At 39.3% G+C, this 20,747-nt stretch overlaps 1 protein-coding gene across 4 annotated transcripts; it reads left to right on the top strand.

Annotated features, from left to right (window-relative positions):
* Positions 1–592: 592 nt before the first annotated feature.
* On the top strand, positions 593–20,490 carry prkag3b (protein kinase, AMP-activated, gamma 3b non-catalytic subunit). Of its 4 annotated transcripts, XM_041807819.1 has the most exons (15): positions 593–888; positions 4,823–4,889; positions 6,150–6,298; positions 6,492–6,573; positions 10,014–10,072; positions 10,180–10,225; positions 10,347–10,401; positions 11,335–11,461; positions 11,673–11,838; positions 12,114–12,151; positions 12,328–12,474; positions 12,764–12,857; positions 12,980–13,224; positions 13,320–13,423; positions 20,005–20,490. In XM_041807819.1, exons 1-14 carry the CDS (start codon positions 871–873, stop codon positions 13,380–13,382), a joined length of 1,356 nt encoding a protein of 451 aa, XP_041663753.1. In that variant the 5' UTR covers positions 593–870; the 3' UTR covers positions 13,383–13,423; positions 20,005–20,490. The 4 variants fall into 4 exon arrangements, with proteins under 4 accessions (XP_041663753.1, XP_041663752.1, XP_041663754.1 ...); XM_041807818.1 differs by having other exon boundaries at positions 12,980–13,423; XM_041807820.1 differs by lacking the exons at positions 12,980–13,224; positions 13,320–13,423.
* The last annotated feature ends 257 nt before the right edge of the window (positions 20,491–20,747 follow it).

Raw genomic sequence — 20,747 nt, 5'->3', positions numbered from 1 at the left:
TTTCAGGGAAGCTTAGCTCCCCTTAGCTTCCCTGTAATTTGAGCTATGCTTTTACTTTATAATTTTAACTGTCTCAAGATAAGGCTATTTTACTTCCTGTTCAGATTTTTTTTTAAACAGCTGTAATTTTTGAACAAAAATGAACATTCCGTTAAACTCAAAGCAACAACCACAGAAAGAAGATCTTGCACTGGATAAGAAAGTAAATGAAAAAAGCAAATAATAAGAAACTGGAATCTTTGGGGTTGAACAGTATTGGACAAAACTGGCATTGCATTGTTCTTCTTTTTGGAACAGATGTTGCAATATTTTAAGAATGGTTTTTAAAAGGACCCATAGCCACTGCAACAGCTTTGTGCATATCAAGGCCAAGTTCATCCATCATACAACTTTTTCTTTTTTTGGTTGCTTTGCCATCAGAAGAAGAAATGTTTCTTTTAACATGTTGCTGCTACTAATCAGCTGTAATAAAACGCATGTAATGTGTGTCACAATTAAAACCTTATTCCGTCTTTGTTCAGCCCCCCCAGCTCCACGTAGACTATCTTTCCCCTCCCTCTCCCTCCCTCTCTCTGAATGCCACGGGCCTCTCACCCCTCAGTCCAGATTTAGACCTCAGTCTTTCCCACTCACTCAGACCCAGCTGGCTGGACCTGAAGCACAGATTCCCTCGCCTCTCCCTCTTCCTCTCCGTCTTTCTTTCCTTCCTGTCTTCCTCGCCATGTCTGGACTCTTTCATCACTTCTTCATCTGACACAGTCTCAGCCTCACAGATGTCTAAGCTGCACGCTGAGGCCCAGCTCCTCTTCCAGAGTTTCCACGCTTGGTTTGGTTCCACAGAGGCAGACGTCCTGCTCCTCTTCCTCTGCCATGGAGCCTCTCGCAGAGGTAAGACACTCTGCTGACTCACCCCCTCCCCCCTTGTCAGCTCCTGCTCTCTGTCTGTTTGTGTTGGTAACTGAAACATGTGTGTCTCTACATGACTTTGTAACTGAGAAGCTGCAAAGAGAAAAACACTGGCTGCTTTTACATGACAGCTCTCAGTGTCAAGTTCTCATCACACTGAGCGGTTTATGTTTTGTTGCATCATCTGTTGATATTTACATTTTTTAAAGTGGAGCAAATTTACACAGAGCTACTGAGCCAGCGCAATCCGCCAAAATTCAACCTCTCCTCCCTTCAACAGGCTGCTCACTAATGCTGAAATATCAGGCGGGGCTTTGAAACCTGAGTTGAAAGGTAAAAAGTCAGGCAAACTAGGACAGTAGGAAGGCTTATTTTACAACTTTACCTCTGCTTTCTTAATAGGAGAAACCAGTAAGAACAAAAATGCAGACAGTGGAGGAGACTAATGCCAAAAAAACCAAGTTAAAAATGCATTATATTTTAAAAGTTTTGCCTTTGTTTTCACTAATGTTTTCATCTGGTTTGATTAATAAATATTAAAGTTAAACTATGTAGAATTTTTGCACCAAATTGTCTAAATACATCTACAAATGACCAGACCTATGTTATATATTTAAATTGAATTCTTGCACCCATTCATCCATCCATTATCCTCACCTCTTATACTGTATGGAGCAACAGTGGGCCGGAGCCAGTCACAGCTCCCAAGGTGGGGTACTCCCTGGAGTACTCGCCAGTCAATCAGGCAACAAGCAGTCACATTTACAGACAATTTAGTCACCAATTAACCCAACGAGCATGTCTTCAGTCTGTGGGAGGAAGCACACATGCACACAGAGAACATGCAGACTCCACATGGAAAGCTACTGTCCAACAGGGAATTGAACTAGCACCACCTTACATATGAAGCACTGAATGTTAGGTCAAAGACTGCTACACAAAGAAGTGTTGTTAACTGTAAGCTCATGTTTGGTTGGTGTATTTCTTTCATGGTTTGTGCCACTTACCCCTACATTACACGTGCTCCAACTGTGCTGCATTCTGGGTGTGCTGCATTTTGCTCCAACCTGTGGTGTGCATCATAGTAGACTGGATGCATTTCTGGAATTATCACGAGATCACAGGAAAGATACACAGTAATAGTATGTAAGCAACAGATTAAGTTGCCTCTCTGGGGTTGATTTGTCATTCATTTTGGTATAACACATTATTTTTTGCTTCCCACAAGTGTTAGTAAAATACATATTCCGTGGTGTTCCACCTCTTAAGTTAACTTCTCTTTGTCAGTAGTGCCATGGTAGCTGCAGCTTGTGCCACAGGATGAGACATCATTTTGATGTAGTGATGATTTACTATAGTGAGCCCATGCATTGTGTTGCTTTCAAGCTGATTAGATGCTTTGCACATTTTTCACATTTATTGTCCCTTTATTTTAGAGGATATGTCTGTGTCTCTTTGCTCCATTAAGGACTGCAGGATTTGGTAATAATGTGCGATTGCTACTAGACAGTATTACAATTACAATATGATACATAAATGGTATCATGAGTCTTTTCTGTATGGAGTTTGCATGTTCTTCCTGTGTATGCATGGGTTCTCTCCGGGTACTCCTATTCCAGATCAAAGACATGCTTGTTAGTTTAAATGGTGACTCTAAATTGCCCGTAGGTGTGAGTGTGCCTGGTTGTTTGTCTCTGTATGTCAGCCTTGTGATTGGCTAGTAATCAGTCCAGGAGATACCCTGTCTCTCCCCTAATGACAATTGGGACAGGCTCCAATCCCCCACGACCCCAACAGGATTAGTTGTGTAGAAAATGGATAGATTGATGGCATTTACTTGCTTAGTTATCAAGGAAAATGCAGTGTGTATTTCTCAGCTCAGAACAAATGAATATCAAGTAACAAAAAAAATAAAAACCTGAATTTTTTACAGTACTTTTTTTCAAAATAGCTTAAAATTTTCCCAAAAGTTTTTTTTTTTTCTGTTTCGAACATAAAAGTACTTCTACAAAGTGCAACAGTAGCACTTCTGTTAGCCTAAAGGCCCACCTGCAGGTATTTTTGTAAACCTTTCAAGTACTACAGAATACAAAAAAAATGCAGCCTGTAAATGCACAGCCTAACATCACAATTGCAAGTAGAATAATTCAGCAACACCAGTTCTGTCACATCTTTTGTTCCATCTTAAGTTCAACTACCCATTTTTCATCAAAAATGTTTGGTTATGATTGAAATTTTTTTTAAAATTAGGGTTGTGATTTGTTGTGAAGGAAGTGATGTTGCTTCCTGATGCTAGACCAGTTGAGAACTACTGGTCATGTGGTGTAATCCAGATCAATGTACAATTGTTCCCGTGACATGGATAAGTGAAACAGCCTATCTGGTGTGCCAGGTTAGCTCTAAAATGTTATTAATAATGAAGCATTAGCTTCGATTTTGTTCTCAATCAGAGCAAAGTAGACCACAAGGATGCAAGCACTTGTGACAGATATTCATTATGAGACAACAAAAATGGAACAATGTTGGTTTCCCCTTTAACCCAGATCTGGTCACGTCTTGCTCTAAAACTAAAAGTGACAGAACTTTTGGCCTCAAAACAGTAATGCACTGGGGCGCACAGATGGTCGAGCGGTTTAACGTGCGCACTATTTACACAGCCGGCCCGGGTTTGGATCCGGCCTGTGGCCCTTTACCAAATGTCTCTCCCCACTCTCTGTCCTGTTGCCGAGTCTATCCACTGTCCTCCTTTATCTAATAAAGGCACAAGAAGGACCAAAAATAAATCTTAAAAAAAAAAAAGTAATGCACTAACCAGTAGGTGCAACTGTAGTGTATAAAGGCCTGTTATTAAAATCTAAAGGCTATGATGAACATGCTATTGTGGATTTGTCTGTAGAGCTGATATACTGCAACAACTACAGTCCATAACTCAAATTTAAGAAGACTATACTCTTCAGCACTTTATGATACACTTAAAGTACACTCTGATAATGGAGTAGACTACAAACCTTCTCAGGTCTACTGCTTCTATCTCTGTGCTTGAATAGCTTTTGTATTGATTGTATGTTTGTCACTGTTAAGCTGTTAGATGTCAACAGAGCCCTGAAACCTTTATCTCCATTTCATTTGAATCATTTTCAGTATTTGGTGATCTGGCCATATTTACGATTGTCTAAATCAGTCTAAGTGCTTATCCGGGCAATGCTTGGTTATTAAACACCCAGTTTAAAAGTCAATCTCCCACTTATTGTTTGAACAAGAGCCAGAGGCTTTTTATAAGTGCAGCTTGCCTCTGTTTGAGTGTGTAAGTTCATGGGGGGTCAAAACTGTGGACAGATTAGATACTATCCATGTGATAATATTCTCTGTCTGCATTTCTGATTAAAAAAAAAGTCTTTTTAGTTGAAATTTCAGAGTCCTTGCAAATGTTTCTTTGTACAGTTTTTCATTTCAATGTCAAAAATACTCATCACCTTGGATTTCATGAAAATAAATAAATAAATAAATATAGACAGCCACATACGCACTCAGCAGAACGTCACAAGTTTGCATGGTCACTGACTGAGCTGTAACATCGACCTTGTTTTCATTCTCACACCTCTGCCGCTACATTATCTCTACCAGTCATCTGCACATTATATCCTGTGTCCCATGACAAACTGAAGCACGGGCAGAGTGGCAGGCATGATGCATCTGTGTAGGCATGTTTAAAAGCAAGTATACCTCTAACCTAAAGTCACTTAGCAGCTTTTCATTCTTGTCTTGTGAAGTAAAGTTGATCTTTTTGTTGATCTAATACAATCAATACAAAATCAATACAAGAAGGAAGCAGCAGGAGTGGACAGAGCTGTGCTGCGCATCTTTACTCTTCAGCAAAACTCACATATAAGGGGTTATTGTATTCTGCCTTTTGAAGGTCCCGTTATTTGAGATGGACGAGGATGAAGACGAAGAGGAAGACGTTCTCTCAATGAAGAGAAGAGGTAAATAAATGAAGATGTTGTATCACTATGTGCACACTTTATAAAAAATAAGATATTTTAATCAGGAGAGGCTTAAATATTATTCAACAATTATTTATTTTACTATTTCTGATGAAAGAGAAATGCACAATGTCTTTGGCAATTAGACTCCATCTTGATGACTTCATGTACTTAAGGGATAGGGCAAATGGCAGGAATAGGATACCCCTCTATGGAGTCTAGACACTTGTGGTGGTGTTGATGAGGGATGCAGGATCAGATGAGGAGTAGACTTCTGCAAAGCTGAACTGGGACACCAGTGAAGTGGATTGGAGGAGGACACTGAGGTATGCAGGATGAGATGAGCAGAAGATCTGGACTAGATGTTCATGAACATAATAGAGGTAGCTGGGGTGGAGGGGGGTTGCAGTTTCCACTCTGAAATGACTGGAACTGCAGAAGAGAGGGTATCAAATTTCAAAACTGACCGGTGCATGATGATTGGTCGAATGAGGTTGTGGGAGAATCTGATTAGCTTAGTACTTAAGAGAGTAAACGCCCATAATCAACTGATCACTAAAGCGTGAAGTGAGAGGTGACTAGTGAATGAGTAAGAAATAATCTTCCTGCTTGAACTTAAGGGAAGTACACTGAATGTTTACAGTAAAAGAAACACATCATAATCTGTCACATTGACTATTGCTTGCTTTAGCGATGGGAATTCCCACTCTTTGCAGTGATCTTTCTGCTTAGGTCGGCAATAGGAGACTGCTCTTCATTTAGAACCAATTTTGGCTTTATCATATCAGCCGAATGTAGCATTGTTTTCAGCTATAACTGGCATTCATGCATATGTTTTATCAAATTTTTAAGATTCATGATGTACAAGTATTTCTCAAGCACCTCTTATGGGGGTCGATGACACCTGCTCTCTGGTTGAGCCATAAGACACCCCTAGTATAAAATATTGATGTTAGATTTTTAAGTACGAGTCCTCGGTGCATGGTGTCCCTGTGATGTGATGTGGAAAAGAGTGATCCCTATATTATATCTGTAAAATTACAGAAATGGGTTAGCCATCTCTCAAACAGGCTCCTGTTGTTCAAACAGAGAAGCTGTCTCTTAGAACAAGCTTTCTTATGAACAACACTGTTTAGTTACCTGCAGAGAAAGCTCTAATGTCCATATTCAGTCCCTTATGGCTGTTGAATCTGGGCTAAACATGAAATCTCTTCTCATCAGGTAAATATTATACCAGTGTTTTAATTATTTCTTCTCTAGGTAGCTGTAGATATGCAACGCATGCCCATGCCTCTCCTTCAAGCACAGACCCCGACATGTTCATCTACATGAACTTCATGAAGAGTCACTGCTGCTACGACGCAATCCCAACCAGCTCCAAACTGGTCATTTTTGACACAACTCTGCAGGTATGAAGGAATGAGTTTGTGTTTTTTGTTTTTAGAAATCCTTCTTTTTAACTCACCAACATGAAAATTCCAGTCAGAAAAAAACTAGTTAATTTAATGAGAAACAGACACTTCTGCAAATGCAAATTACATCTGATGAAAGTTTCGTTACAAATTTGAGTTTTATCTAATAAGAAACTGTCTTTTTTATTAGGTGAAGAAGGCTTTCTTTGCTCTTGTGGCTAACGGCGTGAGGGCCGCTCCTCTGTGGGACAGCAAGCTGAAATGTTTTGTGGGTGAGCCGTTAACATCCCCTGTTTATATCTCTTTGCCTCCTGCAAACTTGCATTAGATCACACAGTGATCTTGGTTTACTCTGTCATTAGTGTTTGAGTTTTCATCTCTGTTGAATGAAAAACTGAAACTCAACTCAGCTTTGATCTTAAACAGTGAAAACCACTTGTAACCTAGACTTGACCTTTACGTCTAAAGTGGGTTACACACTATATGAAAATCAGGCTGATCTCACCCTGATGAGGGCAAAAGCTAAAACTGGTCAGTCTAAACTACAAGTGTTGCTGAAGCTTTCTGTTTCCTTCACAGTCTGTATCCTTTGCCATCACAAGTAGTTTCAATTAGGGATGCAAGATGTTGGATTTTTTGCCATCATCTTATATTCTGACATTTACAAGCTCTACAGTCCTTAAATCACACTTTAAAGAGTAAGAATGAACATTTCCTCAAAATTAAGACTTTAAGATACAAATCAGGATGAGTAAAGACAAAGACTTCAGCTGGCATAGGTCTATATTTTGCCTAAACCTCTAACCATGCTGCTTAGTTAAAAAATCATTCTAAGTTGCTTAATGACTTACTAAGCAACACTGAAAAGCATAAAAAAACCTATGTTGTAACAGGTTTTCAGAATATGTTGTGACCTATTTGATCAAGTACTATAAATATTCTAGCAATGAATATTGTGTTTGACCTACATCTCTGTGTTATTAGCAACAGTTTTGAAGCTCTAGTCGGAGGCTTCATGTTTCCTGTTGGCGGTTTGCTGGTCTCGAATGCCGGCCCGGTTTTGCGCTAACATTTAAAGTAAAGAAGGTCAGCTACGAGACATTTAGTGACATTCAAACGCCGTCAACTCAGTAGACACAGAGTGCTGATCATCATTACACTGAGAGCAGGTCCATGGGTGTTAACTTTCTGTTTGTAAGTGAAACTACAGCAGCTATAAACATGAGAGTGAAGTGTGAAGTTCAGCAGTCTGAGTGAACTGCCAGAGTGATTAAAGATGTTCTTTCATTACTAATTCACACTAACGGCACTCTAGGGTTCATGGTTATTACACATGGAAAAAAAACTTATGGCTGACAACATCTTAGCTATGTTCTACTGTTGATAATGCTGGAGAAGAGCTAGTGTGATGGTTTATTCTCTGTAGGATGATCATCAGATGCAGTTTCTTAGACTCGGCCTCACACTGTCCAGCTCAGCTAAATCTGTCAACTTCAACTGAAATTCATAGTAGCATATGTCTGTGAGCATGCAAGTGCACATTTTTACCTCTGCCAAGGAGGTTATGTGATAGGGTGAGTTTGTTCATTTGTTAAATTGTTAGCAACATAACTCAAAAAGTCATGGACGGATTTTCATGAAATTTTCAGGAAATGTCAGAAATGGCATAAGGAAGAACTGATTCGATTTTGGGAGTGATCTGGATCACCGTCAGGATCCAGGAATTTTTTAAACTACTCTTTACTATTGGGAGATAGGGCTAATGGCGGGGTCTGCGCTGTTACCACTTTACACCAGGAGATGGCGGACATGAGTAACTTCAATCCCAGCAGCATGTTTTTGGTGTCTTTCTGTTCAAAGTTTTGGAGTTTGTAGAGTTTGAAAGGTGCACACCTGGTCGAGGAGACGAGTCAGAGAGAAAGTCAGCAAATTGTCTTGAGAATACTCACAATGCTGGGAGGAATAGAGGACTATTCACCCTCTGCCATGATTTTCAGTCGTCCGATGAGACTATGGGTGAGACTGTCAGTGCATCTGTTTGGACTGGCAGGCAACGCTCCTGCCATGATAGTCCACATGTAGCGAAGCCAATCCTTTGCTTCACCATCACTCTACCCCACCAGGGAGGGAGTAATTGGCGAATTAGATTTTGGGAGTGATCTGGATCACTGTCTGGATCCAGGAATGTTTTTGAAATGATTCTTTGCTTTTGGGAGATAGGGCTAATGGCGGAGGTCTGCGCTCTTTGAGTGCTTTTCTAGTTTAATTATGCAAAAATTTTATTGTACATTACAGACCTAATCTCTTTTGAGCTTTCTCTAAAAGGTGATTGGATGAAGTGGAGACAACATTTCCTTCTGGATTGTTACACTTAACAACTGACCTTTGTCCTGAGCTCTGCACTCCTTGGTTAACATATCTGGGTTGGTCAGAATCTCTTGTCACCAGGATCCTTCCTATTTTTTAAAATTGGGAAACTGTGTTCAAAATAGATGCACATGCACAAATGCACACAGACACACAGAAACATTCAAGGCAATTTCACTACAGACAATTCATGTAACGTTTCAGAATAAGAACACAAAAATGCCATCCAAACACAGCCTCTGATCAGCACCACAGACAGCAGCCAAAGTGAGACATCTATCCTCGCTGAGTTAACAGCATACCAACAACCATCCCAGTCTGGTTCAATTACACCACCAAACATCTAATATTGCTTAAACAGGCAACTTACACTGCACACTGAGGAATATTTAGTGAATAATTATTCATTTCATTAAAGGGATATTTTAATATTTTTGAAGATGGGAAGTATGAGGTACCTAGCAGTAGTAGTAACCGTAGCCGCCAGGAAGCTAGGCTATATAGCGTAACAGATGAGTACAGTTTCTCTGTAGAATTTAGAAAGGTTTTTGTAAAACACTGGCTCAAATGTAAAGACTATGAAACATTTTTGAAGCATTCCATTTTTATGTAGAAAGCCTCTTTGTTTTTGTCATTACTTTGCAATGCAAGATAACCAGTAGCCGAAGTCTGCATTGCAAAAAAAATGACAAAAACACAGAGGCTTTCTAGGTAACAGCTTCAAAAATGTTCAATAATGCATTTGTTCGAGTCAACATTGTTTTGGGGACAATGTTTACCCCAAACTTGCAAAGTTCCACAGAGAAACTGTACCCATCCATTACACTGTGCAGCCTAGCTTCCTGGCCAGTACAACCAGCTAGTCCTTCTTAAAGGACAATGCTCGATGAAATCACTGGAGGCTAATACAACTTTTACTGTTGTAATGCAACTTCAGAAATACTGGAATATCCCTTTAATACCTGTACTGTATTGATGATAGCATCTGGTACGCTCAGATTCATATGCTCATTTATGCTTAACAGCTCTGTGGCCTAATTTAATCACAGCACACAGGAGGAGCACTTTTTCTAACATATGAAAGGCAACAATAATATTGCTATGAATTCAAATTCTGACCTACTCCTTCATTAAGACTTGGCCCTTTCCATCCAATGAGGCCCACTTGCATCACGGCCTGTGTTACAAGCATGGACATGGAGCTGGACTGTCTATAGTTACACCTCTGATATGTCATTCTTCAAATTTTCTGTACTTCTGAAAATGTAGTTAGTTTGAAGCTTTTGTCACTGATTATTCAGAAATCTTTATTTTATGTTTCTAATGTGTCCGTGCATGCCCACAGGTATGCTGACCATCACTGACTTCATCAACATTCTCCATCGTTATTACAAATCTCCTCTGGTGAGCTGGCTTCCTGAATTTCTTTTATTTTAAGTCAATTATCCTGTTGTACTTAGAAAGTCACAGTTTGAATCATGTGTCTGAGATGGTTTTGGTTTGGTCTGCAGGTTCAGATCTATGAGCTGGAAGAACACAAGATAGAAACATGGAGAGGTCGGTGCAATACAACTATAACTTATAAAGTGCAAAAAGCATTTGTTCAGAAAAAAAAGAAAATTCTTGCACATCATTTGTGCTGTTCTTTTTAAATAACTTATTATGCCTTCTTTGGTAGAAATCTATCTACAGTACTCTGTCAACAGACTGATCAGCATCACTCCTGACTCCAGGTAAATTTACACACAGTCTGATGTGTCTCATTTAAATATAATAATCTTTATATAATACCATTGCTGCTCTACTATTATTTTGAGAACATGGGGTCTTTCTTGTATCTTATTTTATTATTTCTCTAATCTATATACAGTGCTTAACAAATTTTTAGACCACCTGTCATATTTGTCTTAAAGACCATCCAGCATCATGAAGTGCTTTAATGCGGACTCTTTCATTTTCAGTGAGCTCTCCACATTTTACCATTTTGAACAGGAATGAGGGATTTCAAACTGAATTCACCCAAGTTTGAGCCGGCTCACTGGGCTTCTCTGAGAAGTCAGAAATTAATCAAGGTTAACATTCAACCACTAAAACTAATTTTTCTGTTCAGGAATGCAGGTAAATAACTATAATTTGACATATGAATCAAGAAATATTAATGTGCTTTATTATTTTTTCAAGGTTTTTTATAAATCAGTAAATTTGAAAATTCATGGATAACAATAATAATCATATTTTAGCATTAAAATATCATTTGGGTTAAAGAGCTTCTACATATTGGTGTATTAACCTTTGCAGAAACATAAAAAATGATTTTGGTGAGAGTAGAGGGAGAGGAGGAGTGGTTACCTATGGTGACCACAAAGGTCCGCTCTAAAAGATAAGAAAAAAAACAGCTAAGTGCAGTTTCCCTGATGCCCACCCAGTCTCTAAAATGAGCTATTGAAATACTATGATCAATGGTGTCAAACGCTGCGATGAGATCTAAAAGAATTTAAATGGCTCCCTCCCCTCTATCTGCTCCTTAAAGTAAATCATTGGTCACCTTGAGGAGGGCCGTCTCAGTGCTGTGACCCGCTTTAAAACCAGACTGGAATTTCTCAAAGAGAAATGTGTGTAGCATGTGTGAAATGGATAAGTATGTTCTGCTTTTCATATCTCCTCAGTCTGTTTGATGCTATCTACTCCTTGCTGAAGAATAAGATCCACAGGCTGCCGATTATCGACCCGTTGTCAGGAAACGTCCTCCACATCCTCACTCATAAACGAATCCTCAAGTTCCTCCATATTTTTGTAAGACTGCCTACCTTTGTAACACTTTTTTCAAAGCCTCATCTAGGTCCTTCAAATTTTATTAATGTATCTGTCACTATTTAAGAAAATTCCTCCTTACTGCACACCCACAGGATCAGATTCATGTCTTCTGTGCTTTAGAAGGATCTCAGCTTCATATTAAAGAAGTAATATTGGTGACCTTTGTCTTGATTGTATACTTCTCCTGCAGGGATCAATGATTCCTAAACCTCGGTTTCTTCAAAGACGCATCAATGAAGTGGCAATCGGTACCTTTAGAGAGATTGCAACAGTCCAGGAAACAGCGTCTGTTTATGATGCTTTGTCCATATTTGTGGAAAGAAGAGTGTCCGCTCTGCCTGTAGTCAATGAGCAAGGTACACTAATCATTACAAACAGTATAGGAACAATTAGCAGTTAAAAAAATGGAAATGAACCCTAGAATGACCAGCGATAGCTAAATATACAGATAAACAAAAGTGATTTCACATTAGAAGTCTTATTTATGGTGTAAACCACCTGGAAATGCAATTTTTGATGGTAAAAAATGGATGCCATTCTTGAGTTTGATGACGCTTGTGGGATTTTTTTATATTTTGTACTTTGAAAAGTTGAGATCTGACTGTTTATTTTGTCTGATAATCATCTACAGGTAAAGTGGTGGCGCTTTACTCCAGGTTTGATGTTATTGTAAGTTTATATCACTTTCATCACTGCAGTTTTCTCAGCTGCCTTAATCATTTAAGTATAAGTCTTATGAATCCCTGAATCATGCAAATTAAATGACATCATTCTTTTTGAGTGGCTGCTATTGTTTTAAGATAAGGTTAACTATTTTTGTGTGATTTTCCCTCCCTGTTTTTCAGAACCTGGCTGCCCAGAAGAACTACAACAACCTGAACATGACGATGCGTGAGGCAATCTCATCCAGAGCCTGCTGTGTGGAGGGGGTCCTGAAATGTTACCCTCATGAGACTCTGGAGACCGTCATTGACCGTATTGCCAAGGCTGAGGTAGCAAATGTAGCCTAGGTATTTTAGACCAATATGCACATGGGAATTAGTCTCTAAGTCCCTAGTTCAGTCTAGTGTGCACAGACTGAATTGTCCCTGGATTTTACAACCAATCAGTGCAGTGAAAGAGTTGACGTTGCAGCATATTGCTAAGCTAGTTAGTAAGGAAGCCCTGATCTTTTTAAGATGGGCCAGTACTGGTAAGTCTATTTTATGTAATCTAACACCTGAGTGGTGTTAGACTGGCTACAGAGGCACAGAAACTTGATCTCATATTTTTCCTCGCCAGGTGCATCGTCTGGTGTTGGTTGACAAGGACGATGTCGTGAGAGGGATCGTCTCTCTCTCTGACCTTCTACAAGCCCTGGTTCTCACTCCTGCAGGTATTGATGCTCTGTACTCCTAACTCCACCTCCTCCTCCCATTCACACCTCGAGTCTTTTCTGCTGCTATCCAGGATCTATGTAGTCTCCTTCCCCTCCCATGAGTCCTCATGTTTCTACAGACCAAGCTCTTCTCCATCTCTTCATCATCCTGGGGACAGTCATTCTTATCTTTTTAAGGAACTTTCCAACATTGTCAATTTCTGGTCCTTATCAAACAAGTACGGGAAATCATCAAAAGCCTCTCCAATCTTCAAACATAAACCTCCGAAGTCATGTCCTAAACCTTGTTGTGATCATCTATCCCTCATCCTTCTGCCTCTTCAAAACCATCAAAACACCAGTGGAACCTCATGCTCCTATCAAGGTCTTAACATTATTTCTTAAGCTTGATCCATCCCTTCTGTCCTCAAATCTGTCTCTGAACCCAAGCTGTTCTCTTGCCTTCCACACTCTACAAAGTCTGACACCAACTACCACTCTACATGTCCCCAAACAACCTTCATGCAGCAGTTCATCAGCTGAATCCTCCATGCTACAAGGACTTCTTAGCCAGATCATCCCAGGTAGGAAGCTTAATCTAAGCCTCTGGTCGCTGCCTGTCAGAGCTTGCATCTTCACTTTAAATTGCAAGATCTTACTGCAGCCTGTCTTCTATAGAGTAACATGAGGGGGAAATGGTACACATCCACAGTATGTATACTAAATTGTAAACATTGAAGATTTCTTTGATTTCCTCTCCTTTCTTGTACCTTTCCCGCCCATGAATGGTTTTAGAAAATTGCAGTTGAAATGCTGTGGTGCCATCACATAAGAGTGGAAAAAGAGAGTCTTGAGGTGGCATAGAAGGGTAAACAGTTGGCAATGGCCAAAACAACACACATTAATACCAACATACAGTATTCAGAAGTGCTGCATATTAAAAAGCACATGCAACTTCTGAAACACACTGCAAATGCAACAAACAAGCTGCAAAAACACAGAAACAACTGCATTAGAGAAAGGCTGCAAATCCAGATGCACAGGGCACTGACAGGAACAGTTTAAAATTAATTGGAGGAAGAGATGTAGGGCAGGTATTCATGTTCTGGCAGATAAGAAAGTTTCATAGTTTGACAGAAGCTATTTCTCAAAGTCTAGGATCCTTCCTCAATGGGAAGGATCCTTCCGAGTCAGGACCCTTGGAGGCGAGGCCAGAGTCCTCCCTGGCAGCTCTTGAACACACATTTGGACCAGGCTAGCGAGTGTGTGTGAATACGTCATAGGAAGAGTCACATCCATATACACGGCGGCGGCAGAAATCAAAATGGGAGGGGTACAAACAACAACTTTCACAAGTTTTACCCGGCCTCATCTAATAAGCTATCACATCATCATATAATTATAAAATATACAATAATATGATTGTTTAATCATATTGATTATTTAATATGATTTCATATTACAATTATATAATATAATGATATTATATGGCGCTGCTTTTACCCGTCCAGCTTTACTTTGATGATCTGGTATAAAGACAACATATTCATGGTGGAAACAGGACATTTAAAAGTGTATTTAGCGCGCTAGGACCTTGCTTCCTCCTGATATTATGCTTTTCATTTATTTTTCAAGAGGAGGAAAACAACACGCATTGGATTTTGGGTAATTCCTGCGTGCCAAGGGTACACATGTGCATCCTTGGACACTCTCTGTTTGAAGGACTCAGTCCTTTGAAAAATTTTTAGGATCCTCGAGATTGGAACAGTCCTCTGACTGCAGTAAATGACGTAGTATCCTTCAAAAACGGCTGTTTGAGGATCCTGCCTTGGCTTTGAGAAACAGCTAGAGACTTTTTGTAAAATTTCTGTGTAAAATCCCCTTTTTTGATTCTTTTTTTTGGCTGACCACTGAGGCCAGCCCTACACATGGCAATGTCAGTGTCTGAGTAAGTAAGTAAGTAACTGTCTGAGTGAGTGAGGCTTATTTATAAGCCATAGAATACAGAGTTGCGTTTGCTTGTACTAAATGCTGGCAGTGATGGCTGCCTCCTCTGTGTTCACCAGAGCCATACATACAGATTTGCGCTATGGGTGGGGTTTACTTGGGCTGAAAGCCCTTTAATGGCTGCCTCCACTGCTCTAACTACTCAGATATAGCTTTAGCATGGCCTCTGTTTAACCAGAACTGGGACACATTTCTGTATGACAAAGAATAAAACAACCCTATAAGCTTTTCATGTTGGGAAAGATGTTTTCACTTCTTTGCTGACCTGCTTTGGCATGATTATGTGATAGTTGAGGGGGAAAAGGGAACTTGTGTAAATGCTTGTATATGCTGACTGCTCGTGTAGCGATTAGCTCTGAATTAATCACAGCAGCACTTTAGTCAAAACCGGACATTTCTTTATTAAAACCAGCGAAGACAGCAACACTAAAAGCTTTCATTAGCAAAAAAGGGCGTTTTTGCTCTTCTGCCAACGCGCTTCAGTGTAAGTGTGTGATAGTTAAAGGGGGAAAGGTTGCTTGTTGTCCTTTTATACAACAGCTGCTAGCCGAACATTAGCTCGGCCTCAGCCAGACCAACACATTTCCTCATCACAGCGCTGAGAGCAACACAGAAAGCTTTCTGCGTCAGAAAACGATGTTGTCGCTCTTCTGCTGCCCCGCTTTGGCATGACAAGGTGATAGTGATAATGTTACTTTAAAAAATCCCCCCTTACAAACATACATGAACACTTTAAGATCATACTAATGACAACAGCCTGGGGTTAGGATTTGACTGAAAGACTCTTAGAGTGGGATTCTGCTTTTATTATATCCTCTTGCCATTATTTCATCCCAGAGGAGCATCAGGTAGGCCTCAGCCTATAAAAGTCTTGATATTATTATAACTTAAAAACATTTATCACTCACTTGTTCAACAAGCTAACGTTGGTTCGTTATTGCTTGTTGTCAGACTGACCTGCACTCACAAACGGACACAGAAACCATCTCTCCTCTCTGTCATGCATGTACACACACACACGCACAACTGCCCCTGTTGCCATGTGACTGCAGCTTGCACTTCTCCTTCCTTCTCTCCTGTTTTAGAACACAAAGTGAGGCCAATATCATGGATTAGATGAACGCCTGGCAGCCCATCGTTATTGTTTTTATCCAGTCTTGTATTGTAAAAGAAACGGAACCAAAGTTCCATCTGAGTTTTTACGACAATGAGCTATTTTTAGATCGCTAGAGTCTCATCTCCATCATGAGACACAGCTGATGATGAATATATCTACTCAGGTTTACCACTAATCATCGGATTATAATCAGGGAAGTACTCAACTAAGCGAAAGTTATGTTTATCAGCCGTCCGTGTGACGTCAGATAGGAAGTTGAAACTCCTGTGTTTGTTTTTCAAAATTAAATTACTTAGAGCAGTGTCACATTTCATGATTACAATTTCAAACTCCTATGGTAGGTAAATGTGCGCAAATATAGACTATATGTTTATATGGATCCATTCATACTAGGGCTGGGTGATATATTGAGTATACTCGATGTTTCGCGGCTTTTGCCATGCAAGATGTGTAAAATGACTATATTGCAAACATCGAGTATATATTATGTGGAAGTTTTGGGCCGTCAGCGTGAATTTCTCGCTGGAGTCTCGCTTCTCCCGTTGTCCCTGAACGCATCTCTCACAGCAGAGAGCTCTCGCTCTCTATTTTGGCGTGCCGATGCGCCACGATCAATTACATGTAGCGGAAGCCCTGCTGTTGTTTACAGCTTATGCGTTCTTGTGTCCCAGCTAATGATTCCACTAGCAGGCCTGTCATTAGCTGGGACTGAGCCAAAGCAGAGCTTTTGTCTGTACCAGACAATGTGTCTAAACCCAAACAAGCACAGAGAACAACACTGAAAGCTTCCTGTGAAAGAAAAAAAAAATGTTCTTGCTCTACTTCCGGTCTGTTACGGCATGACTTTCCGATCGTGGCAGTGGGCTTGTTCCATATTGTCCACCGTTAGCTGTTAGCTTGGATCTTGCTGTAGGACCGCTGCTGTTTACTCTGACCTGGACCGCTGTTCTTTTACTTGATTCCGACTCATAATTTGAGACTTCTTCACAATCTTTGGTTTTTGATTTTTCCATCATGATCTCCTGTCACTCTTTCTCCTATCGTCCCTTTCTCTTTGACCATTCGTGCGTCTTTTACGCAGCAGCGTCGGATGCTCTTTTCTCCTCCTCGTCTGCTTTCGTGCTGCATAACAATAACACATAAACACGATGCTCACGCACACACCTATACTGAAACACATGCTAGCATGTCAGTAGTGTAGACTAAAGGCTTCTATCTTTTGATGGAAAAAGTTTCAGAATACTGGAGGATAAACAGCAGAACTTTCTCTACTTAGAGCTCCTCTCTGACCACGGAGGACCAGCGTGTCATCGCTGTGTGTGTGTGTGTGTGTGTGTGCTCCAGCTGTGTGTCTCTGTGTCACCTGCATGAGCCAGGGGTGTACGCTATGTTAAAACAATATTTGGTAAATATTACCTTAATACTATATGTTTATGGGGAACAAATAAATGTTAAAATCTCAGCATTTGCGTTGTTAAGAGAACGTTACTGAAAGGTTTAGCATGTTTTTATTTGCAGGGAAAATGATAAATGTGCTGTTTATTGATCATTAACATATAAAAAAAAAGGATAGAATACTAAAGTAGAAATTCAGCTTACTTTTACACATATAAAGACCCTTACACACCTGTCTGAGGAGAATTAGAAATGTTTATGAAACTCTCTGCCGTTTTTCTTTTATTTTAGAATAAACCATTCATTAACGGTTAGTGTTTTATTGTTAGTATAAACTTGCTAACATTAAAGACTTATATCTGACAAAAAAAAGCATTTAATCTCCAGTGTCTCAGTGTCTGTCTCTATCAGTGAAGTATGACTCATGTCTCTGTAGTGTTTCATATATACACAGAGAAGAGCTTTATTTAGAAGAGAGACAGAAAGAGAGAGGACATGAAGCCATACAATTAAGTTGCCACAATAAATTTGGCTCACAAAAAATAACAATAATGACAAAATCCCTCTGCCAATCAGGCATTTCAACAGGCATCCCAGATAGTTGCGGTCAGCCATATACTAGGTTTGTACCTAGTCTTGTTTCATGTTAACAAGGTTTTGGCGGATACACCAGACGACTTGTATAACAGTACAAAGTGCTGAGGCATCATTACTGGAAATGTGTGCAGCTGCATCTGTGCAAAATCTTAATCGAAATCTTAATCTATCGAAGTCATTCCCATTCACTGAATATTGCAAGCGGCCAATTTGGCTTCACTGCCTGGAACATACTGGAATACATAATGACATAGACCAGACTGATGGCAGTTTATGTCACTTTTACTGCTTTTCCCCTGTGGTTGGGTCATAAACAATCATTTAAAAAAAAGGGTAAATGTACCGTTAAGAAAATAAAAAGTGATTAATATAGCAGAAACAGAAATATCTTTTAGGGAAACAAAATTAAATAGTTGCTAAATGAGACTATAGGTTGAAAATTGGCAAAAACGGGTTAAGATGGCAAAAAGAATGACAGAAGAAAAGTGGTGAAGGGGTTACAGAGTAGTATCAAAAATAGAAAAAAAATTGTTCAAGAAAGGAAAAAAAATGGTTAGAAATGGATGGGAAATTGTGGGAGCATTTAAAATGTGGCAAAAATGTGTTAAAGGTGTTAAAAAAGGGCAAAAATGGGTGAAAAGTGGCACCAATGGGCTACAGACGCAAAAGTAGACGAAGTGGAAAAAAATGTGCAAAATGGGCAGCTAAAGTGGTGAAAGGATGGATACAAAGAGGCAGTAGTGGGCTACAAGTAGCAAAAATTAGTTAAAAGAGGTAAAAGTGGGTCAAATGTGGGAAAAATGTGGTAAAATGTGACAGAAGTGAACAACAAATCTGCTTCATAAAGGTCAAATAATCAGTTTCTTACACACTGCTCTGAGGTTGAACTCAGTTATAATCACATGATCTGTTTAAGGCTATGCTTCGCTGTGCATCTCTTCAAAAATGGATCCAGTGGGTGAGGTGTGCACTGTGGATTTGAGCAAACTATGGCATGCACTCAACACTGTGGGCACAGAGTATGTAGAGGCTGTGAGGCTTATGAGCTCTGTGTTACGTAAAACTTATTTCCCTTTCTCGGCCACCGTACTGTCTTTACTCATGCTCAGTCTGATGCTGTTATTGATGTGATGGTAGAAAATTGCAGTTAGCATGTGAGAAACAGATGATTCTTTCAGTCTTTTATCGTCTGATAAATCATCCCAAAAATGAATCTGCATTTCAGTAGTATGTAGTTTATTTAGAGTAGTGAGGTTATGAAGTGGATGTAGCTACTGTTCAATCTGTCCTGTACTGGTCTGTGTAGTAAAGAGCTCAGGTGTCTGAACAGGCTCCTTTTATGAATGTTTGACTATAGGTAGTTCTCCCATCATTGGATTTGTTCTTTCCAGCATATTTTTAAACAAATAAATACATTAAAACATTGAAATTCATTTGCTACAGTCTCTTGAAACACAACTCATACCACCTAAACCAGCAGAGAAAGCTGATACTTGATGTGAAAATCAAATTTCATTTCCAAGCTGGAATTTGTTTGGGTGTCCTGGAATCAAATCCACTGAACTTTCTTTTTCCAAGCTTTTGGAAACTTTTCATTCTTGATTTTAGTCAGCATGTCATAACAGAATGCTGCATTATTACCAACTAGAGCTACCCTCTGTACAAGCATTCATCTCAGAGGAATTTTTTGTTTAAATAAAACATGCAGCTCTGACCCAATCAAATGATATCCATGTTTGCAAAACCAAAGTTCAAAAACAATCAGATGTCCTTACATGATTTGATTTCCAGTCAGGATGCAAAAATAAACCTAAAAATGTGCAATTTAGCATGTTCCTCTGGTGTGATCTTGTCTGGGATTGTTGACATCATGAGATGGTCCAGAGTCCATCTGTTGTGTTTGTTTCTGTCTGCAAACACTGACAATATTTGAATAGCTTTTGTGTTTTCAATACGAGTATGTATGTAAGTAGCAGTTTGTTCTTTTGCAACAGTGCAAATTCACGCTGGTATTGCATTTGTTCTTTATTTTGTTTCACTTTTTTTCAGATATTTATGAGAGATCATCTTGTCTTGACGAAGAGGGCAGGATGGAGACTTATCACATATAACAGGACTGTTGGAGGGAAAAGTGAGATGTGCAGAAGCAGAGAAGGAAGTCACTGAAAAGAAATGTGGAAAAAAAAGGAAACATGACAATGGAAGCACTTTGACTGAAATGCCCATAATGAGGGTAATGGAGGCTTCGCAGTGGTCTTAAATAAAATAATGGATTGATCAAAGCTAAACTAACACTTGTGAAAATGTTCACTCAGAGACTTTAAAACAGACAAGATTATATGTGAAAAATAGAAATGAAGTTTATATAGAGAAAATACGATGAAACTGTTCAATTTGATGGTTTGTTCTTACTTTCTGGTCTTATAATAGGTAAAAAAAAAACTCAAACTTGAAATGAAACGACTGCATTATTTGATTGGGATCATCTTTTTGTAAGTGCACTTAAGGTTGTATAAATAAATGTTTTGTTTTGAAGTGTTTTAGTTCTGTTTTTGTACAGCCAGAGTTCATTGAGCCTTATTCATCAACTGTTCTTAAAAAACAAAACAACAAAAAAAAAACCCCAGCAGTTTATAAGGTTGTGCCCGTCAACAAAGTTTTCTAATTTTTGATTTGTTTTTCTCAGAGCAAGATCAAAAAACGCCGCAGAGCATTCTAACAAACAATTCTGTGCTGATATGACAAGATTAAATGAATTATTTTAAACATATCAACACTCATGCGAGATGAAT

Source organism: Cheilinus undulatus, linkage group 15, assembly GCF_018320785.1.
Source record: "Cheilinus undulatus linkage group 15, ASM1832078v1, whole genome shotgun sequence".
Classification (NCBI taxonomy): Eukaryota; Metazoa; Chordata; class Actinopteri; order Labriformes; family Labridae; genus Cheilinus; species Cheilinus undulatus.
Note: the sequence above shows the minus strand (reverse complement) of the source record. Positions and strands in the feature narration are given on the sequence as shown.

What these genes read in the sequence shown, in the direction of transcription:
- prkag3b (XM_041807818.1), top strand. An exon ending in TCTCTCAATGAAGAGAAGAG is followed by an intron (nt 4,890 to 6,149) that starts GTAAATAAATGA and finishes TTTCTTCTCTAG; the next exon opens with GTAGCTGTAGATATGCAACG. An exon ending in ACTCCAGGTTTGATGTTATT is followed by an intron (nt 12,152 to 12,327) that starts GTAAGTTTATAT and finishes CCTGTTTTTCAG; the next exon opens with AACCTGGCTGCCCAGAAGAA.